Genomic DNA, 27,669 nt, shown 5'->3' with positions numbered 1-27,669 from the left:
TGAAGTGTGTGTGTATGTGTGGTAGTGGTGGTGGAGGGGGGGCATATTATGGGATGCCTGCCCCCTGATCTCTTTGTGTATGTGTGCGCGCGCGCGCGAGCGGGGTGTGTGTAGTGTGCAAGGAAGAGAAAGAGGAGACGGCGTCGTGCGCACACGCTGCTGCTACACACAAAAAACCACGGAAATATATTTAAATTGTTAAGATAACGGTGTACATACAAGAAAAAAGAGCCTCTAAGTGCTGACCGGCGAACAAACTGAGCCCGGAGTTACTGTTTTTGGAGCCGGTGTGGGACTCAAGTTGTGAGTATCAGTTTTTATTGTTTGTGGGTTTTACTTGAGTCAGGCTGGTTGGGATGCCGGGTGGTTATAAAAGAACCCACCGTGAGGTATTTTATGGGGTAGATATGAGCGTGTGAGGGGGTCTAGTGTTTGATCTGAACCTGGCCGCCGGTCAAGCTCGGCTAGCACGCATGCTAATGAGACGGAAACTAACGATAATGGCAAGATGGCATGTCAGCGGAGATGGAGTGTGGGCTAATCTTTACGAGCTGTCCAAAGTTAGAGTTATTGTCCAAAAAGAAACCTCGTGTGGGGATTGTTTATTGTCCTGATTGCTGTCTTATGTATATTCACTTCCTTCCGCTCTCTTTTTTTTGTTCTTCTCTGCCCCCCACCCCCCCTACACTACAACACCTCCTCGACTTGGACGGACTCAAGCCTGGGTCAGAACTCTGGATTACCCTGGAAACTTTATTTAGTTAGCTAAACTGCTAGCTAACTAAACAAAGAAAGTTTTCTGTTGTCCGCTATGTCTGCAAGCGACGATGAGAGGGATGAATACGGAGCCCCCGAGGACCGGTTAATGCACGGTAAGGCGAGGCTCATTTGTTAGCAGAGAATGCTAATGTTCACGCTGGGTTATGCGCTAGCATGAGCAGATGTTTTTGACATTCACATCAATCATGTTTGTTAGCATAATGCTAACTGCACAATGCGGCTAACTACCGGGTTGCTAACAGTAGCAAACCGGCTTCATTCGCGGCTGAGTATCGTTTTAGAAAGAAGTCCAGTTTTTACCACAACCTGAGACGGCATGGCTGATGGTTGCATCGGAGTGAAGTCACGCCGACAAACCGGCATGTTCCCGGGGCCTAGCGTTAGCCAGCTACCGGTATTTTTACGTGTCGATGACAAGATGGAGGCAGCCAGTTAGCTTGAAAGCTGGCGGATGACGTTCAGCGGCGTCCCCCTCCTCATGGCCGGCGCCTTCGGTTTGAGTGTGCAAGGGGGGAAAAGTAATAATAATAATAATATGGAAAGGAAAAAACAACACCCAGCTTTTTATTTAACCGTTATTTATCCCCGATCACCTTTTAGTTTTTACGTGCAGGTGTGGCCGATGTTTACAGTGTGCTTAATTCCGACGAGCACGCGCACCGTCCGCGATAGAACCGTTGAGAACAAACATTCAGCAAGTTAGCCGCAAATGCTAAAAATCGATCAAAAACGGTCCACTTTTTGTTCACGTGTTTTTAAAAGCTTTATAACAGCAATAACACAAACGGTGCAAAAGACAACACACTGTAAAGTCATTCTTCTTTTCATTAATAGCCATACAGAAACCAATTATTCAGGCTAGCCTTTATGCTCAGATGTCTTACAAAGGTCAAACATTTTCTAATATTTTTGTCTTTTAATTCATATTTTGTTGTTTCTAGTGTCAGTACCTGCTAACTGGTTTGGAAATAAGCGAGCTTCTGAAGTACCGCAACACGTTTTAACTATTTTTTTGGGTCTAATACTGCATAAGCTAAAACTGGAAAATCGTTTCCATTTTAGTAAAAAAACATGTCAGCATTCAGCTTTTATTAATAGATGCTGCAGCTGAAAAGACGGTTAAAAATTGCACAGCTTATAAGATATAGCGATCAACCATGGTTTCTAATTGATTGTCAGCAAAGGTGCCAAACAAGTAAAAGACAAGTGGGGAAAAGATCACCAGTGCGATTAATCGAAAATTGCCATTAGTTGAAGCTTTCAAAAATGACAAAAACAAAATAATGTGGTTCAAAAATTTTTTTTTTCTGATAAAGACATCTTGATTCATGAGAGTAAAAGTAAAATCTCTGCAGCTGTAAAGAAAAATGACAGATAATCAACAAAGGAAGGACAAAAACAGAGTCCAGAAATATGCCTTTGAATTACTCATGCGCAATCAACAGCCAGTTATTAATTTTGCACTGGAATTGTATATAGGATGTATAATAATGTAGCTGAATAGCTGGTGAGTTATTTTCTGTTGACTGCAGTAGAGTTTGGTGCAATTTATAGATAAAAACCTGTGTCAAGAACTTAAATTCAATCTGTCAAAGTTCCTTTTGTGTCTTTGTTAGTGTCCTTTTTTGCACAGCTCAGAATGAATGTCATATGCAGTCTTTAGTTTTTCAAACTTCTGAGTTTCTATTAAGTGAAAATCTTCTAATTTAAAATTTGTTTTCCATCAGGAGTCATATTAGGTCTTCACAAGCACAGATCCCACAGGGATCAAATCAGAGTACACAAAATTAGGTCTTTATATCTGTGGAGTAAAATCATCTGACTCAAAATCTGGTCTTTGTCCATAAAACATGCTTTTCTCACGCTTTGCATCAAATAGAAAATTCTACCACTGTGCTCATAAGGAGCTCTTTGTGTTAAACACTTGAATCAGATTAGAATAATTTTTCTTATCAGCTACAGCTGTGCGTCCGCCTACCTACACAAAGCTCAGTTACCTCTATTGACCCAAAAAGTCCCATCTCATTAAATCGTCTTCCTTTCCAGGTGCATCTTTGATGGCGACTTGCCATTTGCTTCTTACTGTAGTCCATTACATTAATAAGCGCTCAGTGCCAGATACTGGATCAAGATTTTTGCTGTTTGTGAGGCCTGCAGGGGTGTATTTAAATCATCCTGATGAATCAGTTGTAAATGATGGTTTTAACCACTAGAGCCAAACTCATTTAGTCATTCCCCCTCTGAGGGCAACTTGTGTAACTGGAAAGTAACTCAGATTACTAGTTTAACTGCTAACATCACAGGTCTTTATTCCAGACATCTAACCGTGGATAACTTTAATGCTTTTTGACACTGAGTGAGACAGATGAAAACCCAGACTTTATTTTTTGTTTTTGATTACTGCAAAAAGGAGAAATTTGGTTACTTTCTATTTTATTGTACAAATAGAAACAATCAAGTCTTCTCAACACTTTTGTCCTTTTGTTAACACGACTGTTGAGCCAAGGGTCAAGTGTTCAGTGTACAGGGTGATAAGTAAACAAAAAAAGACCCAGATGAAAATGACCTTAAATCTCACTAGCACCCCAGAAATAATTTGAACTGTTACAGCAAGTTGCAGGTTACTCATTGGCTACTCAAACCTCAGATGTTTCTGCACCCTGAAGCTTGAGATCATCGTTTAGATGAGCTGGTGCCAGAGATTCAGTTGTGACAATCTGCTGCTGATCGATAGGTGTTGCTTCTCTGAAAACTGTAGCTGATCAGTGTTGTTGTAGAAAATGTTGAAACGGAAAACACAATGATTGTTTTTTGTTTTTGTTTTTTTTGTTATTTTTCTCCAAAGTAAATTGTTGTATTAGCCCTCCTCTATCAGTTACAAATCTCTTTGCTTCTGCATTGATTGACACAACTGTACGCAAAGATCAAACTGCGCAGACACCTGTATCTGTCACCTGGTTACAAAAATTAAGAGTTGCACAAAAAAACACACCAAACGGCACCAAAATGGGAACTTGCCAGCACGAGGGTGGCATAAGCGAGCATAAACTAAGAGTAGCGTAGCAGACTCAAACATGTTCCAGAGAATATAAATCTGCCTTGTGGGAAGCAGTTAAAGGGGAATTCCCTCTAGTTTTAAGATATTTGAATTTCAGGCCCTGGGATCATAAAACTCGACATCTGGAAACAAAGCTTCTTTACAAATTCTGTCATTTCATAGTTCCACTGTGATCTGTAACACCTGCCGTTTACCTGTGAAATAGCTGAATCAAGAATTAAACTGACTCGATGCAAGTATTTAGCAGCCTACAGCTGGTGTTGAGTTTCCAGCAGGATATGCAAGTGTCCTCCGATAGGCATGTCATCTTCACGGCCAGCTGTTCATTGTTGTTATCTTGCAGCACAAACACTGACGCACAGTTGCTCCTTTGTACACCTTAACAATGAAATTTCTATGTTGGCCTGATCTGCAGATGACGAGGAAGGAGAGATCTCTGAGAATGAGACTCCGAAGGTGAGGAAGAAAAAGAAGGCAAAGAAGAGCAGAGAGAGCAAGGGCAGCAAGCGGCGGTCGCGCAGAGAGGTGAGGGGATTATCCAGTTAATCTGGGGTGTTTGTATATATGGGGGTCTGTGGAGATCTAGTTTCAGTTCTGGATTAGAAAGATAAACATGTGATGCTGAGTAACTCTAGAACAGAAACCTACTAAAAGTTGACGATTTGTTTTCCAGTCATTTTGGATCTCTGTTTGCTCACTGCCTTTCTCCTTGTTCCAGGAGCTGCCCATTAGCTCCCCAGAGCCCATGGACTTGGGCGGTGTAGATGATGGTGAAGATGGCGGCCCTGGCCAACGCTCAGAGAGCGAGGGAAGCGACTACACTCCCGGGCGCAAGAAGAAGAAGAGAGCCAGCAGCGGCAAGGACAAGAAGAGGAACAGTGCCGCAGCGGAGAGGAGCGCCTCCAAGAAGAAAGAACCAGAACCAGAGGAGGATGAGGATGACGATGACGATGACGGCATGGTAAGGAAGGCGAGCAAAGGAGGTCCATGCACTTATAACACATTTAGTGCTTGTTGAAATTTTTGGTCACTTTGAAATACTTTGTTACAAAAAATAATGCTGCAGACAACAGCTCTGTTATTCGTCGCTGTTATGAGTAACAGAGTAAAATGCAAAACTTGCTATAGTTTCTCTGTACAGTTAAAAGGTTTGTTATTGGTTTAAAGTACCCTTCTCTCCTCTGCGAAGAGCAGGTATTGATAGTTGTACCTGTAATGGAGTCAGCAGCTGTTTAACAAACAGATTTGATGTAAGACGTGCTCAAACAAAGAGCCGATTCTGGCCAGTTCTGAGGCCGCCAGCCAATCGGGGCCCTTGTAGTTAATGACACTCAGTGCAACATAAGAGAGGGTGGATTGGGGTGTGTGAAGACATATGCTGTTACTATGGCAACACCACCTAACGCTGCACTACGCACTTGACCCTGCTTCTTTGTGGTTAGATAAACACAATTTGATTCATTGGGAGAGCCGCCCTGCATCAGGTCTGCAGCTCAGGCTGTGCGATGGTGAGATGGGAAGCGAACGGAGCAGAAAACCAGGTGTTTTTATCAAACTGTTCACCTTTTTATTAGCATTTAAACTTCAAAAGAAACTGGCTTTAGAAGACAGCAGTTTAGAAGTTAAATTTCACTTATGATTCTGGCTTTAAAGAAAGAGAACATCTTTAGACAACAGAAGAAAAGGCTTTAAACTTTTGGAGGGATCATTAGCAGCTGCCTGCAGATGGAGTTATTTTTATTGGTTTGCGCTTTGCAGCGACCACAGTGTGCAGCTTCGGAGCTTTTCGGACATCTTGTTCAAAGTTCAGCAGATCTAAACTTTGACCTCTGCTGATGGAAAGGAGCCATCCAGCAGGCAGGGAAGACAAAATGGAGAAAAATCAGTTGTCTGAATTAACTGAATTTCTATCAACCTTAAGAGGGGAAAAAACATTAAAGATCTGGTGATATTCACTACTGGTTTCCTGAGGTGTGGGAGTACCGTGCTGCACGAGCCTTGTGGCCTCCCCATAACTTGGTGGAAGCTAAAATCAGTCTGGAGCCTGCAGATGCCCTTCATGAACATAAAGCCCAGCTCCCTGTGGGGCTGCCCTGTGTCCCCCACCACTCTAATAATTGGATTAAATACTCGATTAGCATTTTTGCCATAATTGCCTGAAGTCTGCTTGCTGTAGAGATGAAATGGTTTACCTACTGTGATGAGTGATTTCCAGTCCCTTTTCTGGAAAAAATGAGCCAAACATTTTGTGATTCCAGCTTCTAAATTGTGAAAATTTCTGCTTTTCGTCGTCTTATGTGATAGACACCTGAACTCTTAGGAGGTTTACACCATTAAACAGTTTGTATTTTAAGCAATCAAAGGGATCAACGTCACCTCATGAATGGCCTCATTGCTCTGGGCCAGTAAAGAAGTACAGTGATCCTGTGCAGCAAGCTCACTGAAATGAAGCCTCTCCAAGTAACTTCTTCTCCCACCTGGTGTTCTCACATTAAAATACCGCTGAATGTCTTTCATTAAACCACCTGTGGAGATAGTTTAAATCTGAAAAGTATTGTTTGCTGTTTTTTTGCTCCCATCCACTGTTGATGTTTTCACCCACCATAAAAGTTGTTTGAATGCAGATGAACTGCTTCAAATTTCTTAGAAACTTTGCAGTATCCACCTGCAGCATACAGGAGGCAGTGTTTACTCCACTGTGCTTATTTCAAGGCTTTAGTTACTTTTTTTCCTTGAAGTATACAAATTGCGTACAAATCTATTAAAATGTCCATTTCTGTGGGCCAGAAAAAGCCTGATCTATTTGCCCAGAGGCCTTTTTCAGGGAAGAATCATGTTGGATGCTGAAACTCTCTAGTAATAGTTTGTTTATTTTGATAAAACAGGCTCTTGGTAAGATAAGAGTTGGACAGCAGGGGCAAAACTTCAGTGACAGTGTTTACTGTTGTCATCCTTCCGAACAGTGGCACAGGCCAAAAGGGACTTGGGACTCCCACCATGTGGTTCCCTTTGATGTTTTTTTGGTTTGCTGTGCACCTCCTGATTTTTGTAACCTTTCCAAGACAAATGGTGGTTCTGCAGGTATTTGAATGGGAGGAGAAAACCTTAAAGAAACCTTTGCAGTTTTGAATTCTTTTATTCATATTTCTGCAATGAAGGGATTCATTTGTCTTTTAATACATTTAATCACACATCATTTAAAAGAAGACTGAGTCAAAGTATCAGAATCAGAATATTTTAATAAGTTCAACAGGGCTGTAATGATGTGGAGTGATCAGTGAGTCAGCTGTAACCACAGCATCACACTGCAACTAATGATTATTTTTCATTTATCATTTAGTCATCAAAGAATCAAACATAAGGACAAATTTCCATCAAACTCTTAAATCGCGTACACAAGTTATGATTGAGGTTTGTTTAACAAGGACAGGAAAGTGAGAAGAAAAACAGCAGAACCGCTAATAAATGAGTAAATTGTAAAGATTCTCATCAGGTTGGTGGTGATCTAATGGATTGACTCTACTCACACTGAATTATCAGCTTAATTAACAAACAGTCTGATGTAATTATTTTTAAAAGTTTAATGGTCAGTGTCACTTTTGTTTCAGCATTTCGGTTGCTTGCTCGATGCTCATTTTGGATCTTCTTCACGGGCCACTCAAACCCCTCAGGCATGCAAATGTGGTCAGTGGAGTTGTTATTTCAGTTGCTGTGAAAAGGATGTTATTCCATGGATAATGTAAAAGTCTGTGGAATAATAATTTTGTATATTGTGGGGTAAAATAAAGCCACAAACCACCTACTCTTTCTGATGCGCAGAAAGGGAACAAAAGTGCTTTTTTTTTTTTTGTAGGAGGGGGGCTTTTTATGATGCTTAAGGGCACAGTAGCACCTTTTTTAAAAATCAAATTGAAACCCTGCTGGTTGGTTTTATGCTTCACATTCATAAGTCACAGATGGTCCCACATGTTGGTCACTCGGTCTGTGTGTGATCAGTTGATGCCGTCCTCGTTCAGCAGGAGTTTATTGCGTAAAGCTTCTTTTTTGGGAATAATGATGTTCCGAAATAAACACGCCTCCCGTTGTGTTGTCTCTGTGGCATGTACTGAATTGTGGTCGCTCTATTCAGCGGGTGCTTGATCTGTGCGCTCTGTTATCTGATCAGATCCATATTGATAACACTTTACAGCGCTAACGTGGTTTTGAGAAAACAGGAAGTTCTGGTCTTTGCATTATGCCAGGTTTTGAGACACTGTAGGCTCTTTTACCTGCGTCACAGGATGTTAGCAATAATGTTTTGCTCTTTTTTTTTTTTTTCTTTTTTTTTTTAAATGAAGAATGAATTTTGTTTCAATAAAGGCACCAAGTGGACCTGACTCATTATTGTTTGCATATCAAAATTATTACGTTTTCATTGTTTTACCTGTCAGAGTAATGGCCCATTCCCACTCAAGGTATTTGTCATATTAAATAAAGAGCAGAGGTGGTGTCGTCTGCGACCCAAACCCAATTCGCAGGATGGATACAACCATTTTGTTTTTTTGTTTTATTTTTTTGTTTTTATTGTGTGGTCTTATTAAAGTGCACATTAAGCATTTCCTTGTGTGGTACACTAACAGGGAACAGGCCTTTACTGTGTGGGGAGATCTTTTCTTTTGAATTGACTTTAGCGTTTCCCACAGTTGCATTCATTTTGTGGCGAGTGTGGGACATTAAAACAAAACATGTGAGAGGCATTAATACATTATATTATGTTTTCATTTGTGTCCATTTGTTTTTTATTTGATTTTAACAATTTGTTTTTGTATTTTTGTTTCTGCAGGAGCCAAAGTCGTCATCTCAGCTGCTGGATGACTGGGGCATGGAGGACATTGACCACGTCTTCACAGAGGAAGACTACCGCTCTCTGACTAACTACAAAGCCTTCAGCCAGTTTGTCAGGTACATGGACGAATGTGATATAAAGTGCTAGATACATAAAAGTGTGTGGTATCGAGAGCTCGTACACGGTGCAGGTGTAACTGTTTGTTGACTTAGGCTTTTAAAGGGATGTTGGAGAAGAGTGCAACAAAAAGGTGGCAAAGTAAATTTTACCATCTCACGGAAAGCTGCCATGTCCACTGTCCTCTGTTAATCAGTCCAGGATCACCTGCATGGACTCGTCCAGTTGCAGGGAAAGAAGGAACAGCAAAAATATAAATAATGATAATTCAGTTTCCTGCTAATTTACACCGTAAATGCACAGAAACAACAGAAACCATCTCTAACTCCCAGCATTGCTTCTGTTACTCACTGCTCAGGATGTAACCGTGGAGACTTGTCTGCACAGCAGCTGATACCTAGTGAACACATGTGACCCACAGCAGCATCAAAACCACCAAAACATTGAACTTTGACTAAAATAAACTCTGCTAAAGAAACTCATCGTGATCAGTAATCAGCGTGCAGTCAGCTGTATGTGTACCATTCGTTTGATGCTAAATGAACTTGTGCCCATTCTTAAAATTTTATTTCCTGACACCCGTCTCAGGCCCCTCATCGCTGCCAAGAACCCAAAGATCGCCGTGTCTAAGATGATGATGGTTCTGGGCGCAAAGTGGCGCGAGTTCAGCACCAACAACCCTCTGAGGGGAGCTGCTGCTGCCAACGCCGCCCTGGCTACCGCCAACGTGCCCGCCGCTGTTGACACCATGGTAGCAGAGGTCACGCCGCCCGCCGCAGCTCAGCCGCCTCCGGCGGAGCCTCCTCAGGCTCCTGCTCCCCCGCTCCGCAAGGCCAAGACCAAGGAAGGCAAAGGTATCCTGAGCAGGAGAGGTCACATGAAAGGCTAAAATATCAGTCTCCTGTATCTGTGTGACGCTAAACTGAGTTTTTCTCCTCTTCTTCTTTTTTTCCCCCCCCGGCAGGTCCCAACGCCCGCAGGAAGTCAAAACCCGCACCAAAACCACAAGAGAAGAAGAATAATACGAAAACAAAGAAAGTGGCTCCTCTCAAAATCAAACTGGGGGGCCTCAACAGCAAGAGGAAACGCTCATCAGTAAATATCAAAATATCATCATCTGTGTGTTTTGTTATTAAACCCACCACTGTGCCCAGTATAGAATAGTGTTTTTAACCAGTTTATTAAAAAAGTCGGGAATGGGTATTAGTTGGAAAATTAGCTGTTCAATAAGGTAGTGCAGTAAGAGGCACAGGTCAAAGTTCATTCAAGCATTTCCGACGAGTCAGGTTACATCAGCTTGTTTAATGATACCCTGAAGCCAAGAACAAAGCTGTCTGTGCCTCTAACCACGAGGAATTTATTTTTCTTTTGCGTTTATACGTTTTAATAAAGTTTGTGTTACACGTTACTCCAAGTAGCTGCAGAAGAAATCGTAAATCGTATTCTCTTAAGCTGAGGGAACCCTGTTGTATCCTAAACGTATCTTAAAATCTTGTGTCCCGTGTGCACAGAGCGAGGAGGATGAGCCCGACGTGGACAGTGATTTTGATAACGGCAGCATCAACAGCGTGGCGGTCTCCGAGGGGTCAAACAGTCGCAGCAGCCGCAGCAAAAAGAAGCCATCCAAGAGCAAACCCAAGAAGAAGAAAGGTGCGTCTGTAAGACTGAAACTAAGCTCAGGTGTGATGAGCCAGTGCTCCTGTGCTTGCTTAAACAGTTGCTGATGGGGCGTACCGATTGAAGATTGCTGGTTAGCTGTGCAGTAATGACTGCGTTCGGGGTGAAGTATTAGAAGCGTGTGGCCTTCTTGACGGCATGAGGAGGAGTGTACACACACACACATTAATCACTGCGACTGAGTCAGAGGAGTTTGGTATATTTAGAAGGACGATGTCTTCATCAGGCCTGTCGCCTGCTGATGCCTCTTCTGTAGCTGTTGTCACCGGTCGGATGACGTAGTGGATGGAGTCACATGAACTGAAAGAGGACGGAGTCCTCGCAGACACCCTGTTGCGTAGGCGGGGAAACGCTTTTAACTGGTTAAGGTTTTAGCTGCAGATGGAAAGTAAAATTTGCACTGGGAGATTATTGGATTACAGTTTTTGGCCACGAGTGATTATGAAGGTAAGATAGTCGGAATATAATTATTACAACCTTTCATTTTCACTAAAAAGCAGTTTTGTTTTTTTTTCCTTATAAATCTAATGCACAGATTTCTTGTAGAGCTGTGTGGTTCTGGCTGTAGAAACTCAGACTTGTGAGCACTTTTGATCATTTTGAGGACATTTGCCAGATGAGAAGGAGAGCCTGTTTCTGTAGGGGACGTAAGGCTGCTTTAGAAGAACCTGTGGACAAATTACAAAGGCTGCCTGTGGCTCCTTTTTTTCCCATCTGGATGTCTAAAGATCCTCAGAAACCACCCTGCTCTATGGTTGCTGAGGGTCCTGTGTTATCAAGGCCTCTTGTCGGCTCATCTCCATCCACAGATGCCCCGGTGGAGACCAGCGAGACACCTTCCTGTCAAAAACATCCTTATTTGAACCTTCAATCTTAAACTGGGAGACTTTGTCTCCTACTATGTGTACTATGTATTTCATTTGAATGTCCAAGGATAACTTTGACGTGCTGACTGGAGTAGCCAGGAATCGAACCATCAACCTCCTGTAGACCGTTTCTCCCTACTGATTTATAACTGTTTAACTATGATGTTTTATATCAAGATTAGTTATTTATCAAAATAATGATCATTGGGGTTCTACCATATTTGAGCAGCCCTACCCTAAGTGTACTGAAATACAAATGGTCAGTATATTTATTTTATTTAATTTCACTGTTGTCCGTCGAAGGCACTGCAACTTTTTTTTTTGGCTTTTGTTCATCCAGATTCAGGCGAGTGAGGTTTAACACACCTGTAGTTTGCGCAAATGTTTTGTTTTTGGTGACACTTTAGATTTTGATCAAACACTTTTAGCTCTTTTTTTTTTCTTTCCTCCCCACTAACCCAAACTTTATGTTACCGTTGACTTTGGTCAGCAGGCTGAAAATCTGAGTGTTTTTGTTTCTGGCTGTGTTTAGGTGTTTCGGTGGGATCTCTCTCTAAAACAGATAGTTACTTCATCCTAGTGAAGCCCGTCAGTTTCAGTCTGTTGGTGTCATTGAGAGAATCTGAGCTTGAGGGAAAAGAGTGACTCACTGAGTAGTTTTTTCTCTGACAAGCAACATAAACACACAGCTCAGTGTCATAAACACCGATCACGGATCACAGCGCGTATCACTTCCTGACTCTCTGTTAACGTGAGACGTTAGTAGGTGTAATACTTTTTGTCCTTCCTCATCAGACGTAGAAGATGGTGACGGCTATGAGACGGACCACCAGGACTACTGTGAGGTGTGCCAGCAGGGTGGGGAGATCATCCTGTGCGACACCTGTCCCAGGGCGTACCACATGGTCTGCCTGGACCCTGACATGGAGAAAGCACCGGAGGGCACCTGGAGCTGCCCGCACTGTGTAAGAAACTCACTTGACAACTTACTCCACCTTAAAAGAAATAATTACCCTTCTGAAGGTCAGACAAAGCACATAAAGTGGCTTCAGTTGCTTAATAATGGACATTTTATTTTATAGTGGTAACATCAGGAGGTTCTAGCTTTCTGATGTTTAAATAAAAGTGCATCTGTTCGATCACAAAGTCTGGGTTCAAACATTTAAGCGACTTAAAAAATACCCAGATTTTCAGTGTGGAACGGTTACCATTTTTCTTTGTCACTGGTAACACTGTTTCTTTCTTTAAATCATTAGACACCAGTTAAAATAGTTGGAAACTGTAGAAGACATAATCACAGTAGAAACATTGATTCAAGGTCATAAAGCATAAACTGTCCTGCGATTGCAGGAAAAGGAGGGCATCCAGTGGGAAGCCAGAGAAGACGGCTCCGATGGTGAGGAGGACAACGGAGACGCGGGTGACATGGAGGAGGACGACCACCACATGGAGTTCTGCCGAGTTTGTAAAGATGGCGGAGAGCTGCTCTGCTGCGACTCGTGCCCCTCGTCGTACCACATCCACTGCCTCAACCCACCGCTCCCCGAGATCCCCAACGGGGAGTGGATCTGCCCCCGCTGCATGGTGAGCGAGAGGACGGTCAGGGTTAAACGTGGTGATTGTACTAACATGCGTTATTATTATTTATTGATCATGTGGTCAGTTATGGGATTCTTTAGGTCACAGTGGTTTTAAAAATAAAAGAGAGAGGAGGAGGAAGGATTTGATAATATATAATACCTTGTGCATTATGTTAATATACTAGTTTCCTCTCAGTACCCTTGTTGAGTTTTGGCATAGTGGCACAAGTTCTCCACCAGTGCAGGTTTTGGTTGGGGAGGCCTTCCAGAACACAAGGGAACAAGAACTACAGCGGTGGCCCAAAACGGCAGAGGTGGAGTTTGTTTGTTGGATACTCAAAGCCAATGAGTGACATCAGGGACCACAACAATAGTGACCTGACTAACCTGCCAGTAGGAAAACACTAGATGGGATGAAGTGGTATTAGCTGGTTAGCAGTGATTGAGGGGATTGTCCACTAGTAAACCGATCATGTTGTTGTCATAGGCATTAAAAAAACATCTGTCCTCTCAAAAGTTCTTTGAAGTTTGAAGTTTTTTGTAGCGATAACTTATTTTTAAAACTGAAACTGTTTTTAAATTTTAGTGGATCAACTGAATTTTTTTTCTATTTCACCAGTTTTAATTAAAAGCATCCAAAAAGACTTAAACATTTACTGTCCCCCTCCCCTCCAGTGTCCACCCATGAAGGGGAAGGTCCAGAAAATCTTGACATGGCGCTGGGGAGACCCCCCTCCTCCCACACCGGTTCCCCGTCCCCCAGACCTCCCAGCCGATGCCCCTGACCCCGCCCCGCTGGCAGGGCGGCCCGAGAGGGAGTTCTTCGCCAAATGGTGCAGCATGTCCTACTGGCACTGCTCATGGGTCACGGAGCTCCAGGTGTGTACAGCTTCAGGAAAGCTTTAAATCTCTCTGATAGCTGAACCTCATCCTAAACTTTTTCTCGTGCATGTTGTGTAGCTGGAGCTGCACTGCCAAGTGATGTTCAGGAACTACCAGAGGAAGAACGACATGGAGGAGCCGCCCCCCATCGACTTTGGGGAAGGAGAGGAGGACAAGTGTGTCAAGAGGAAGAGCAAGGACCCCATGTATAAACATCTGGAGGAGAAATACCTCCGCTTTGGGATTAAGATGGAGTGGCTGATGGTTCATCGAATCCTTAACCACAGGTCAGTCTGAGCTTCTTACAGACACAATGTTACACAGATTAGACTTCAGCTCTGATTCTGTACTATTCGTAAACCATCAAAAAGAGTCACTTTTTTCTATCAGAATAAATTATTTTGAATTAATTATAAACTTTTTTAGATTTTAGATTTTTAATTCAATTCAGTTCAATTCAATTTTATTTATATAGCGCCAAATCACAACAAAAGTCGCCTCAAGGTGCTTCATAGATACAGAGAAAAACCCAACAATCATATGACCCCCTATGAGCAAGCACTTTGGTGACAGTGGGGAGGAAAAACTCCCTTTTAACAGGAAGAAACCTCTGGCAGAACCAGGCTCAGGGAGGGGCGGCCATCTGTTGCGACCGGTTGGGGTGAGAGAAGGAAGACAGGATAAAAGACATGCTGTGGAAGAGACACAGAAGTTAATAACAGATATGATTCAATGCAGAGAGGTCTATTAATACATAGTGAGTGAGAAAGGTGACTGGAAAGGAAAAACTCAATGCATCATGGGAATCCCCGGCAGCCTACGTCTATTGCAGCATAACTAAGGGAGGATTCAGGGTCACCTGGTCCAGCCCTAACTATATGCTTTAGCAAACAGGAAAGTTTTAAGCCTAATCTTAAAAGTAGAGATAGTGTAAACACTAATGACGTAATCTAAAAATCACACTATCTCTAAACTTATTCTATTCAATCTTAATTTTTGTCATTCTCACTGTTCTGGAGTGAACAATGTACTAAAGACAACAAATAACTTTGATTAAATCTTCTGTGCCGGCTCTTTTTCCCCCCCAGTGTGGACAGAAAAAATAACGTCCACTACCTGATCAAGTGGAGAGAGCTGCCGTACGACCAGGCGACCTGGGAGGCCGAGGACATGGACATACCCGAGTATGACCCGTACAAACAGCAGTACTGGAACCACAGGTGAGTTAAGTTCTGCACAGCTGTGTTAACAACCTGAAACTTGCCGCTTTTTACTCATAGTGCGTGTTTGTTCCAGAGAGCTGATGATGGGAGAGGAGGGAAGACCTGGGAAGAAGATAAAGGTGAAAGGAAGAGTGAAGCGGCCTGAAAGGCCTCCTGAGAACCCGGTGATCGATGTAAGTTGGAATTAATGAGTCTTTGTGAGGGAATGAGTCCTAAAACTCAGACATTACCAAGAGTCAGTGGGTTTTAGGTGACTTTATGCTCACTGCACTGGTCACAACTAGAGCAGGGCGATATGGCCAAAAATATTTATCACGATATAGATTTGAAAATTTGCGATAATGATATAACTGACTATATAATTGATGCGAGACAAAATACAACTCCACAACTTTACTAGCGCAACCCCTCCCCCTCCCCCCAATCCATTTATTTTCACTTAAACAAGCAGCTGTTTTTTATGTGCATTAAAGCTATATAAAAAGTAGAAATGGGCTGACATATCCTGAGCATAACCATGTATAATACCCACTGAAGTTAAAACGAGGTGCTTTGCAACATTAAACTGCAGTGTGCCAAATAAAAAAAAATTTAAAAAAAAGTCCAATACATATTTTTCGGACCATAAGCTGCACGGGATTATAAGACACATTAAGCGAAACAAAGCAGTCAGATAAATCAAACTTTATTCAACTCATTCTTCTTGCTTCTTCCACTTCTGTACCATTGATTCATTAATGCTGTATTCTATCACAGCTGCTCTATTCCCATGTTGTTGCAGTATATGAATGACTAACCTCGTATTGTGGATGGATTGTCTCAGTTGTTCTCCTGACTGAAGTTTGGTCCGTTTACAGCATCCTGCCATGCGATTGCATTTGTCTCTAACCATCAGGAACCTTCACGTTAACTTTTATCGAGTGGAAAAAAGTTAGCGTTCATCCTCCAGCTTCACTGTTTATGCTATGCTAACATAGCTGTGTCACTAGCGATCACGTAGCACATCATTATATACCAGCTAGCCCAACTTCAGTAACCTTACAAACGTCACTGCTGTTTAGTTTTCTGTTTTCATTTATGTTGGAAGTGATAGCAGAGCTGTACCTTTTTAATTTTTTCAGAAATCTCTCAGTCAGAACATGCTATATCATGTTTAGGTAACTAACAAAACAAGCGAGCTAACTTCCGCTAACTTCTAACTCCGTTAAATGTAATAAATGCTGTTTTCATGGATGCCTGGATGTTAAACTTCATAGTTACACCTGGTAAACCAGCAATGCTGATCGTTTTTTTTAAAGGTGAAAGAATTTAGTTGGTCTTTCTAAGTTCTGGTTACTATTTACTGGAACATTTGGGAATTCAAATTCAACAACAATTATCTAAAAGCATTAAAAATAACCCTGATGCATGAACATCCTCCAAAACTGCTCGGTTTGCCTCTAAAAGGGACTGTTTTTTTAATACAGTAAAACTAAATGGCACTCAACTAGGAAGTGTTTTCTTTCTACCATTGACATCCATCAACTGACATCTTCGTGGTTGGTTTTTAGCAACTTTGAGGTCAATTGCCATTTAGTTCCATATGATTCATGAGAAAGCCAGTACCTCCAGAACTGGATGAGCCGCATTCCAAAATGCAGATGAATAAATCCCTACAAGAACCAGAGGGAAGAAAATTTTTAAATGAGGTTATGTGCCCTCAAACTCTTCCTGATATTCCTGAGGCCTGGCTGTCTTTGGTGAGGTGGGCTTCTTTTCCTCTGTTGTGGGAGCGTGGGGGTCGGGCATCAGCTCTTTGGAGCTGGGCTGTCCTGTGCCACCGGGACTGTGTCCTGGCACCCCAATGGTGCCAGCTGGTTTCAGTTCTGGGCTGCGGGTCTGTTCGCTGTCCCTCAGCTCCTACACTACTGTGGGCCCCTCTTCCTGGTGTGGAGCTGTCCCTGCTGTGCCCACGTAGAGTTTCTGGGTGGTCTTGATGCCAGACTTCCTGTAGTTATAAATTTATATTTTCTTTAAATAAAAAAAAAAAATTCCTGATATTCCTGATTATAGGGCGCCTTGATTGCGTCTGCCCTTGTTTATAAATTGTAATTCTTCCGTTTCCAGCCCACCATCAAATTTGAGCGTCAGCCAGAATATCTGGACAGCACGGGGGGGACGCTGCACCCCTACCAGCTGGAGGGTCTCAACTGGCTGCGGTTCTCGTGGGCTCAGGGCACCGACACCATCCTGGCCGATGAGATGGGTCTGGGAAAGACGGTGCAGACCGCCGTCTTCCTTTACTCGCTGTATAAAGAGGTGAGTGGCTGTGAGAAGCTGGATTCTGTTATACCCCTGTGGGGCCGCACATGCTGAAGCTGTAACTGTATATCTTCTTCTGTGGTTAGAAAGCTTTGGGTCTAGCTCTTCTCCGCCTTTTTGTTGGAAATTTGAGCTTCTACTCGAACTAGGCTTAAACAGTTTTACTTATGTGATTTTTATTTCTTTTTTGTTGAATTTAGTTTGAGATGAATTTATGAAATGAATTTTTTGTTCAGTGCTACAACTCAGCGGTGCTCTGTGTGGCTACGTTATGTCTGTAGGTGGCTGTCATCTTATTGGCTAGCAGCCATCCAGCCATTTTGTATAAACCAGGTGAAATCTGACGACATTAAGCTGGATCAGAAACAGTAAACCACCACTCATCATATGTGCGGCTGCTGCCACCTGAAGGTGGGAGGCCAGAATGCACTTCCTGCAAACTTCCTCCAACTGAACTTACTAGGATTTTATTGACAATATTTTTAGTTTCTTTATTGATTTGTGGGAAAAGCAGCTTAAATATGCTTTCAGTCATAGACTCATTAGTTGAAATCAGCGATCGACTGCCCTGAGATATTGATATTTTTTGTAATGCACAGAATATTTTACAGATTAGTTAAATTTGGGAATCCCAAGAGTTTGTTGAACACTTTTATTTACCAGGTGGAGTTAAGACCAGTGGGTCTGGGGCAAAGGTCGTTGGTCATTAAGTGAAGCGCTGGTGACCTTCATCTGTATGATGCTTTACACTCACTTCTCGTCTCCTCATCCAGGGTCACTCCAAAGGGCCGTTCCTGGTCAGCGCGCCCCTCTCCACCATCATCAACTGGGAGAGAGAGTTTGAGATGTGGGCGCCTGACATGTACGTAGTGACATACATCGGAGACAAGGACAGCAGAGCCGTCATCCGGGAGAACGAGTTCTCCTTCGAGGATAACGCCGTCCGAGGAGGCAAGAAGGCCTCCAGGATGAAGGTAAGGAGATGGCGGCGTGAGTGGAAATCCATAAAACAAATAGCAAAAAAAAAGAAACCTCAGAAAAAAAGTGTGTTCAAACTTGAGTTTGAGTTTTGGCGATTTCCTCCAACAGAAAGATGTATCCATCAAGTTCCACGTTCTGCTGACGTCCTACGAGTTGATCACCATCGACATGGCCGTCCTGGGCTCCATAGATTGGGCCTGTCTGGTGGTGGACGAGGCCCACAGGCTAAAAAACAACCAATCAAAGGTACTACACACAGGGGATGGGCGCTTTCGCACAAGCGAATCATTTTTCAGCAACAACGCGGGCAATAAAAATCCCAGACTATAATAACAGAACAAAGAAAAGCTGTTCTGTGGTTGAATCAGAAGTTTATCTGAATCATCGGTCTGCTTGTCGGCATGGTTACTTGAAACAGCTGTAATAAATCTGTTGTGAGTGCGTCTGAATTGAAAACATGTGCAGCTGCCTGTGAATTTTCACTCAGCCTGATCCTGTTATAAACATTTTTGTTTCCCCCTGCTGTAGTTTTTCCGGGTGTTGAACAACTACTCCCTGCAGCACAAACTGCTGCTGACTGGAACGCCTCTGCAGAACAACCTCGAGGAGCTTTTCCACCTGCTCAACTTCCTCACGCCCGAGAGGTTCAGGTGAGCCTGAGCTCTGTTGTAAAAATGTATCGCTTTACTGTCAGATAAGTAAAGGAATACCTCACGTGTGATCTGGTTTCTCTGTCATTTCTTTTTCTGCAGTAATTTGGAGATCTTCTTGGAGGAGTTTGCCGACATTGCCAAGGAGGACCAGATCAAGAAGCTACACGACATGCTGGGTCCACACATGCTCAGGAGGCTGAAGGCTGACGTCTTCAAGCACATGCCCTCCAAGACCGAGCTCATCGTCAGAGTGGAGCTCAGCCAGCTGCAGAAGTGAGTCGGGTGGTTGGTACAGCAGCAGCTGTAGAAGAGAGGTCAGAGGAGGGTGGACATGAGGCTGAATGTTTGTGGTCTGTTTGCAGGAAATATTACAAATTTATCCTGACGAAAAACTTTGAGGCTTTGAACACCAAAGGAGGAGGAAACCAGGTTTCACTGCTCAACGTCGTCATGGACCTCAAGAAATGCTGCAACCACCCCTACCTCTTCCCCGGGGCTGCTATGGTACGACCCAAACACCAGGGAGAGACCATTTATTTAGGAAGGAGGCTGTGGACGGCTCCTACTGTTCTACCTTTGGACAAACCTTTTATGCAATTTATGAAACCTTAACATTTGATTGGTCCCAACAGGAAGCTCCAAAGATGCCCAACGGGATGTATGATGGAAATGCTCTCATCAAGTCTTCAGGGAAACTGATGTTACTGCAAAAGATGATGAGGAAGCTGAAGGAGGGAGGACACAGAGTGCTAGTTTTCTCTCAGGTACAACGCCGGACGTCTCAAACAATCTGATAGTAAACCTAAATCAACTTGAAAGTCTTTTTATCTTAAACTAACCTTTCCATTTTTTTTCTGTAGATGACTAAAATGTTGGACTTGCTAGAAGACTTCCTGGAGAACGAAGGCTACAAGTACGAGAGGATTGACGGAGGAATCACAGGAGGGATGAGACAGGAGGCCATTGACAGATTCAATGGTGAGTTGATCCTTATCTCACCTGCTCTCTTCTCTTCCTTCACCTTTCATATCTTTTCCACTCCTGTGTATCAACGCTGGATTCATCGCACCTGGAAAAAAATGCTTTCCTATTGGAAAAACTGGAATAACGAACGAAAGCTTTGCAGTTTTTCGTTGGAACGCTGTCCAGGGGGTCGAATTGGGTCCTTTTATAGGGGGCAGAATGTAAACATCACCGGCTTTAGGATTGTTCCAGTTGATTCACTAAATCTGATTCTTGAAGCAACTTTATTCTCTTTCCTACTTCATCCTTCAGCTCCTGGTGCTCAGCAGTTTGCCTTCCTGCTGTCGACGAGAGCCGGAGGGTTGGGAATCAATCTGGCTACTGCCGACACCGTCATCATCTACGACTCGGACTGGAATCCGCACAATGACATCCAGGTACAGTCGGAGAGACATTAGTCATCACTCACACATTCACCCAAACCGCTTATTCACACGTGTATTTTTGCTTTCAGGCCTTCAGCAGAGCTCATCGTATCGGTCAAAACAAGAAGGTGATGATCTACCGATTCGTCACCAAGGCCTCAGTGGAGGAGAGGATTACTCAGGTAAATAAAAGCCGAGTCCCACAGAGTTGAAATCTTGGCTGGTTGCTCTTATAAAATTTCCCTCTCTCCTTACCTGCTCCGCTCTCTCCAGGTTGCCAAGAAGAAGATGATGCTGACTCACCTGGTGGTCCGGCCTGGCCTCGGATCCAAGACGGGCTCCATGTCCAAGCAGGAGCTGGATGACATCCTCAAGTTTGGAACAGAAGAGCTGTTCAAGGATGAGGGAGAAGGTGAGGGTGGAGGGAAGCTTGGAAGAAGACAACAGAAAGAGAGAGGGAGGGAAAATTATGTGAACTGAAGTCTGTGCGTCTGCAGGTGAGAACAAAGAAGAGGACAGCAGCATCATTCACTACGATGACAAAGCCATAGAGCGACTACTGGACAGGAACCAGGACGCCACTGACGACACGGAGCTGCAGAGCATGAATGAATACCTGAGCTCCTTCAAAGTGGCTCAGTATGTGGTGAAAGATGAGGAGGAGGAGGTGAGCGCCTGAGCCCATCAGGAGTGACCTTCATACACCCAGCTCCCCTTTTGTCCTTTTAACCACCTTCCTTCTCGTTGCTCAGGAGGAGGAGGTGCAGCGGGAGATCATTAAGCAGGAGGAGAGCGTGGATCCAGACTACTGGGAGAAGCTGCTGCGTCACCATTACGAGCAGCAGCAGGAGGATCTGGCCCGAAACCTGGGCAAAGGCAAACGTATCCGCAAGCAGGTCAACTACAACGACGGCTCTCAAGAAGACAGAGGTGAGAGGGCGTCTTCTTCTGCTCCTCTGTCTTCTTTTTATGTATAAAAGAAAATGGTCTAAGAACAGATTTAGTATTTTGTGCTCAAAATATTTGAGGAAAACGCACGGTGTATTAGAGTTCAGAGTTTTCAGCGAGGAGTTTCTCCTCTGCTGAGGGAGAAGCTTGAGTTTAAGGTCACTTCTCTCTTCAAGTGTCTCTAATGATGTCGTTGGTCGCTTTACATAAGGAAGAAGGGTTTTCGCTTCTCTTCATGGCTCAGTGGAAAAAAAAAAAACACCTGATGAAATGGATTTTGAACATTTAATGAAAAATAAAAACGGGAACATCCATCCTCCTGTGCTGCCTCCTCACATGCCCTTCCCCCTTTTCTCCTCCTCCTCACTTTTCACCTTCTTTTTCCACTTCCCCTTTCTTCCTCTCCATTTCCCCTTTTTCTTCTTCTTCTAACACGCCTCCCCATTACCTATTTCTATGATGAGTCCCCCCCCCCCCTTGACTTCACCTTTGACCTTTGGTTAAAAAAAAAAAAAAACTTTTCTGAAAAACTTGTAGGATTTTCAAATTTATAACATCTACTAGGAGACTGATCACTGCCTCTCTCCAGTGTTTTGCTCTACTGCTTCTTTCTCCTTCCCACCTCCCTCATTTCTCCTGCTCCTCCCCCTTTGAATGGGGCTTCTGGTGAAGGGGAGCAGTGCTCAAAGAATCTCAGCCTGATTTATAAGAAAAACTGTAGATTACATGAAACAAGCTGTGGTGTGTGTGCGTGCAGATAGAGAAATGATGAAATTTAAATCTTCCTTTTTACTTTTGTCTCAAAGCTGATTGGCAGGATGACCAGTCAGATGGCCAATCAGATTACTCGGTGGCATCTGAGGAGGGCGATGAGGACTTTGACGAGAGATCAGAAGGTAAAAACTTGGTTAACTTGTTTCCTGAGGTCCAGGATGAAATGTTTAATATTTGCTCTGTACATTTAAGGCAGTCTAATTAGTGCTGGTTACTTTACAAGTACATAAAAACAGGATCTCCAGCTTCACTTACTCACAAAATTGTTCTGTTTTAAAAAATATTTTTTGGAAAAGTGACTCGTGTTAAACCTGCAGAACAGAATAACTAAAGGTTTAAACGACAGACAAGAGAAACTGAATGTATTATAAGCTTTTAACTCAATAAGCTCTGAATGTCATTCTGTAGACGGAAAAGGGAAACATTAATTTTGAGTGTTGCAGCACGGTCTGCCTCCCTGCAGAGTGTTTCTTATCATCTGTAAAATCACCAGCGCTGTTTCCTCTCTGCAGCCAACTCGCGCAGGCCGAGCAGGAAGGGCCTGAGGAACGACAAAGACAAACCGCTGCCTCCCCTGCTGGCCAGGGTGGGGGGCAACATCGAGGTGAGCGTCTCAGAGACTCAAAGCTTCAAAGATCTCAGATTATAAGTGTATCAGTGGTGACCTTGTTCTTTGAATAGTCTTTAAGGGATAATGGTGGTATATCTCAAAACTCAAATATCGTGGATCTTTTGACACATCCTTATGTCCGTAACAGCCTGTTTGTTCTCTGTATTTAAACTCTAATGTTTACCCCTCTGACGTTTTCCAGGTTTTGGGCTTCAACTCTCGGCAGAGGAAGGCCTTCCTGAACGCAGTGATGCGTTATGGGATGCCCCCACAAGACGCCTTCACCACCCAGTGGCTGGTCCGAGACCTGCGAGGGAAATCTGAGAAAGAATTCAAGTGAGGATCTCAGCTTAAATACAAACACGTGGCTTCCACTGAAGACAGTGAAGTGCTCATCAAGGTGGTCTTCTGCCACATTTTTAAACTGATGTAATAAAGTTTTTTATTGCTTCGTCTTTTAAACCCCCCAGGGCCTACGTGTCTTTGTTTATGCGTCACCTCTGTGAGCCCGGGGCCGACGGGGCCGAGACCTTTGCGGACGGCGTCCCCAGAGAAGGGCTGTCTCGGCAGCACGTCCTTACCCGCATCGGAGTCATGTCACTTATTCGCAAAAAGGTAATGAAGGCACTCTTTCTTTCATTTTGTAATAAGAGGCTAACAGCTGTAGATCGCCTTAGGGTTGGTTCATATGCTTGTTTTGAAGAACTTGGTTTGTTTTGTTGGAAATGCATTTGAAGCTAGAAATGAACCAGCAGTCTGCAGCAGGAATTTGATTGTCTGCTGTCTTCATAGTTCGACTTGTGCTTTCAGGCTCTTTCTATGTGTAAAAACTGTTACCAGTCACTTAAAAGTACAGTTAACCTCCGACACTTTGGCTCATCGGACCAAAAACAAAACTTTTTTCCATCTTCAAGTAATGAGAGGTATTTGAGGATGAGCGTATGTTTTTCTTTTCACTTTTTATTCTCTGTGTAAACTCAGTCAAGCTTTCCTATTTTTTCTTACTAAACTGGGATGTCTGGGTTTGTTGGAGTATAGCAGTATAACATTTTATTCAACAGGGTTTTGCAATTTTTGCTTTTAAATCCAAGTTGACTTTACCTGCAGGGACCCTGGACACACAAATAACGGAAAAAGGAAAACAAATTACGCTTAAAAGAAACTTTGTCTGAATATTTCTCAGTTAAAAGCATTTTTTTCTTAATTCTTTTCTTTAAAAATCATTAACAACCTTTTAGAGTTAAATAAAACTCTGAGCCTGTAACATCTTCACTGTTTTGAACTCCAGAGCTTGTAGGAGATCTGTTGTACTTGTTAGCTACAGGCTGGGCTCCAGAGACCGTCTTTAGTCAATGTGAATGAGTGGAGTTGAAGCTTAAATGAGTTAAATCTGGTCTCAGGGGGGAAACTCTGGTTTTGTTTTATAAATGCGGCATTTCTAATGTGTTTGAAGTAAATGCTACTTCATTTAGAAGCTGGTAGGCGAAAAGTCAAAACTGAACAATTTCTGCACACCCAGCGGTAAAATGCTGCCCCCTGGTGGTGAAAGCTTTGGTTAAAATATACAGAAGTTATTTACAAAAACAAGGATGAAAATAAACTTGGTAATGTCATGTTCCCCAGAAATGCTTGATTTGAGATTTTTATTTTATTTTGTTTCTATTTTGTTTGAGCAACATGTAGAGACGTCTTGCTGACGCGCTCGCCTGTTTTTCAGGTTCAGGAGTTCGAGCACGTAAACGGCCAGTGGTCGATGCCCTGGATGGCCGAGCTGGAGGAGAACAAGAGGGCCGCGGCTCAGCCCGATTCTCCTGCAAAAACGCCGTCCACCGGCACCCCCGCCGACACGCAGCCCAACACGCCTGTGCCAGGTAACACTCACACTGGAGCTAAACCAACAAACACACAAGTCATACAGGATACTCGATGTGTTTGTGATGAAAACTAAAGCGTGTAAAAATAGAACAATATCACGAGATACTTTGTGTTTGTAGTCGACGACTCCTTGAAGGACTGTGAGAAGGATGTGAAGAAGGAGGGCGAGGCAGAGAAGAACAGTAAAGAGGCCGGAAAAAACAGCAACGAGGTAAAGACTGAGTGCTGTGAATGAAATCGGGTTTATGGAGTCGGAAGGAGGAACGTTTTTTAATCTTCCACGTCTCCGGCAGGTGATCGCCATCCCAGACGATGACGAGAAGAGTCCGTCAGCCGAGCAGGAGAAGAAGAACGGGGAGCCAATGGAGACGGACAAACCGAGCAATGGCGAAACGGAGGGCGTGAAAGAGAAAGAAGGCGAGAAGATGGAGGAAGGAGAGGGTGAGAAGAAGAGTCCAGAGGGAGCGGAGGAAACGAAGCCCCCCTCAGAGGCAAAGACAGAGGGGTCAGAGGTCAAACCTGAGGATGCAGAGGTCAAAGGTAAAACTAGTCACTCAGGATTCTTCCTGTTTTAATATATTTTTAAATAAAACTTTAGAGAGTAAGTGATAGAGATATACCTTGTTATTTGGTTACTAAGTTCTTCCTTTTTTAAAAAATCTTGATTTCAGCAGAAGAAAAGAAGGAAGAGAAGACAGAAAAGATGGACACCACGCCTCCCGCAGATGAAAAGAAAGGTGCCGATGACGTTTCCTGCAGGGTTTCTCGGCGCTCTCTGACGCTCTGCTGTCGTTAATTGTGATTCCTTTTTCATCCTCCCGCAGATGTGAAGGAGGAGAAGGAGACTCAGAAACCAGTGGAATCGGCGGCCAAACTGCAGAACGGAGACGGCAGCAAGGAGGGAACGGCGTCGACCGCCGCTGCCACGGCGAGCGGGGCCAGCGAGGAGAAGAAGAAAGCCAAGACTCGGTTCATGTTCAACATCGCAGACGGAGGATTCACAGGTACACGCTGGCTCAGACTCGAGCACAACTCATTCGAATGTTTTCAATTCAACGCTGACTCACGTGTTTCTCTCAGAGCTCCACTCACTGTGGCAGAACGAGGAGCGCGCTGCCACGGTAACCAAGAAAACCAACGAGATCTGGCATCGCCGCCATGACTACTGGCTGCTGGCCGGCATCATACAGTATCCTTTGCACACCTGTCTGTTTGGTTTCCCTGGAGACTAAAACAATAGCACTTAATGTGAGATCAGAGCCTGTTGTTTCCTTTGACCTCTACCTCCTTCAGACACGGTTACGCCCGCTGGCAGGACATCCAGAACGACGTCAAGTTCGCCATCCTCAACGAGCCTTTTAAAGGAGAGATGAACAGAGGAAACTTCCTGGAAATCAAGAACAAGTTCCTCGCCAGAAGATTCAAGGTACAAAAGATTTGACTTTAAAGATATTTTTTTCTGATAAAGACTTGTTTCAGGTAAAGGACGACATCAACACTGTTTGTGTTTCTGATCGTTTTCTTCCACTCATCTGAAATTCGATGTTACGGAGAAAATGGATCTTTGAACTGAGCAGAACATTTAAAATAAAATGACTCTTTGTTCGCCTCCGCTGCAGCTGTTGGAACAGGCGCTGGTGATCGAGGAGCAGCTGCGACGCGCCGCCTACCTCAACATGTCGGAGGACCCCTCCCACCCCTCCATGGCCCTCAACACCCGCTTCAGCGAGGTGGAGTGTCTGGCCGAGTCTCACCAGCACCTCAGCAAGGAGTCCATGTCCGGGAACAAACCGGCCAACGCCGTCCTGCACAAAGGTAACGTCGGCGAGCAGGCCTAGCTGTTTGTTTTTAGAGTCGCGCTGCTAAAAATGTCAACTTTGTCTGATTTTTAAGATAAAAGCACCTTGAGAACATTAAATTAAGTTATGAAGAACCTCAAAAATAACTCTAATGTATGTGTCTGTCCCTCCCTCAGTGCTGAAGCAGTTGGAGGAGCTGCTGAGTGACATGAAGGCGGACGTCACCCGCCTGCCTGCAACCATCGCCCGGATACCGCCGGTTGCAGTCCGACTCCAGATGTCTGAGAGGAACATCCTGAGCCGCTTGGCAAGCCGAGCACCTGAACCACAGCCGCAGACACAGCAGGTAGCTAACACACACACACACACACACACACACACACACACACACACACACACACACACACACACACACACACACACAAGAGATGACATCTCTCTGACCCCACCTCTCCGTTCCTCCCCCGGCAGATGTCGCAGCAGTGAGACTGAACGTCGGCTCTTTACCTCGAAAACCACCCCCTGCCTCACCTCGACATTCCTGATTGGTGCACAGGAGAAAGACAGACTGCGCGCCTCAAGCTTGAAGCCACGCCCACTTCACATTTTTTGGTTTTGTTTGTTTGTTTTAATTACCCCCACCCCTGAAAAAAAGGACTTTACAGATTTCCCCCCCCCCCCCGGAGGATCAAATCCCCCTCCCCACCGAGAACGAGGCTGTGGACAGAAAAGCTGTTTTATTTTTTTCCTCCATTTTTTTTCAACTTCTGTATTAATATTATTGATATAATGTTATTATGATGGTTTTTTTGGGACCTAAACAAAATAAAAAAATTAAATGAAGTTTTGTTGGAGCTTAAGTGATCATCATAAAAACTCCGCCAACTTTTTATATCCGGTATAATTGTTTTTCTCTGTGTTGTAGCAGCAATGATGTTAAAGTAGGAGGTGTGAGTCCTGCATATGTGGCAGCTTTGCGACTTAAAGATGTGATTTGTTTTTGAGAATTTAAAAAATTAATTGGCCGAGTGAAAGAAAATGGAAGGATGAAAGGTGTTTACTGCTGTTGAAGCTTCACACACATTATGACTTTACTGTTTTTGTTCACTTTCTCAGGGTTAAAGTTCCTCCGGCTTGTTGTGATTTGTGTTTTTAACTTCAGCGCTTCACCTTACAGGAGTCTCCACCAGCCAGCAAGCTTAGCTCCAGGTACTTGACGGCAAGCCACTGGCCGCATTGTTGGCTGTACCTGTTCAACTGCTCATTAACACAAATATCAAATTAAATGGCTGCCATGTTATTGGTTGGTGCATGTGCGCGTGGGCAAGAGAG

General features: G+C 43.7%; 1 protein-coding gene across 2 annotated transcripts; it reads left to right on the top strand.

Moving 5' to 3' along the window:
- Positions 1-27,180, top strand: chd4a (chromodomain helicase DNA binding protein 4a). Of its 2 annotated transcripts, none has more exons than XM_084918921.1 (41): positions 1-303; positions 721-872; positions 4,254-4,363; positions 4,557-4,799; positions 8,661-8,779; positions 9,369-9,634; positions 9,745-9,875; positions 10,292-10,430; positions 12,119-12,288; positions 12,674-12,907; positions 13,579-13,782; positions 13,864-14,072; positions 14,874-15,005; positions 15,082-15,181; positions 17,115-17,306; positions 18,083-18,283; positions 18,399-18,536; positions 18,819-18,940; positions 19,043-19,216; positions 19,306-19,447; positions 19,576-19,707; positions 19,804-19,921; positions 20,219-20,343; positions 20,421-20,513; positions 20,605-20,743; positions 20,829-20,998; positions 21,084-21,261; positions 22,086-22,175; positions 22,566-22,657; positions 22,866-22,999; positions 23,134-23,278; positions 24,381-24,534; positions 24,658-24,749; positions 24,832-25,078; positions 25,213-25,275; positions 25,363-25,542; positions 25,619-25,727; positions 25,832-25,964; positions 26,158-26,353; positions 26,514-26,683; positions 26,809-27,180. In XM_084918921.1, exons 2-41 carry the CDS (start codon positions 812-814, stop codon positions 26,821-26,823), a joined length of 5,862 nt encoding a protein of 1,953 aa, XP_084775047.1. In that variant the 5' UTR covers positions 1-303; positions 721-811; the 3' UTR covers positions 26,824-27,180. The 2 variants fall into 2 exon arrangements, with proteins under 2 accessions (XP_084775047.1, XP_084775046.1); XM_084918920.1 differs by having other exon boundaries at positions 2-303; positions 25,210-25,275.
- The last annotated feature ends 489 nt before the right edge of the window (positions 27,181-27,669 follow it).

This window comes from Perissodus microlepis, chromosome 22, assembly GCF_051167445.1.
Source record: "Perissodus microlepis isolate ML-2025 ecotype Zambia chromosome 22, ASM5116744v1, whole genome shotgun sequence".
Classification (NCBI taxonomy): Eukaryota; Metazoa; Chordata; class Actinopteri; order Cichliformes; family Cichlidae; genus Perissodus; species Perissodus microlepis.
Note: the sequence above shows the minus strand (reverse complement) of the source record. Positions and strands in the feature narration are given on the sequence as shown.

Coding starts and splice junctions, on each gene's coding strand:
- chd4a (XM_084918920.1), top strand. CDS start 812: ATGTCTGCAAGCGACGATGAGAGGGATGAATACGGAGCCCCCGAGGAC. Junction 13,783..13,863: donor CATGGGTCACGGAGCTCCAG/GTGTGTACAGCT, acceptor CATGTTGTGTAG/CTGGAGCTGCACTGCCAAGT. Junction 22,176..22,565: donor CTTTGACGAGAGATCAGAAG/GTAAAAACTTGG, acceptor TCCTCTCTGCAG/CCAACTCGCGCAGGCCGAGC.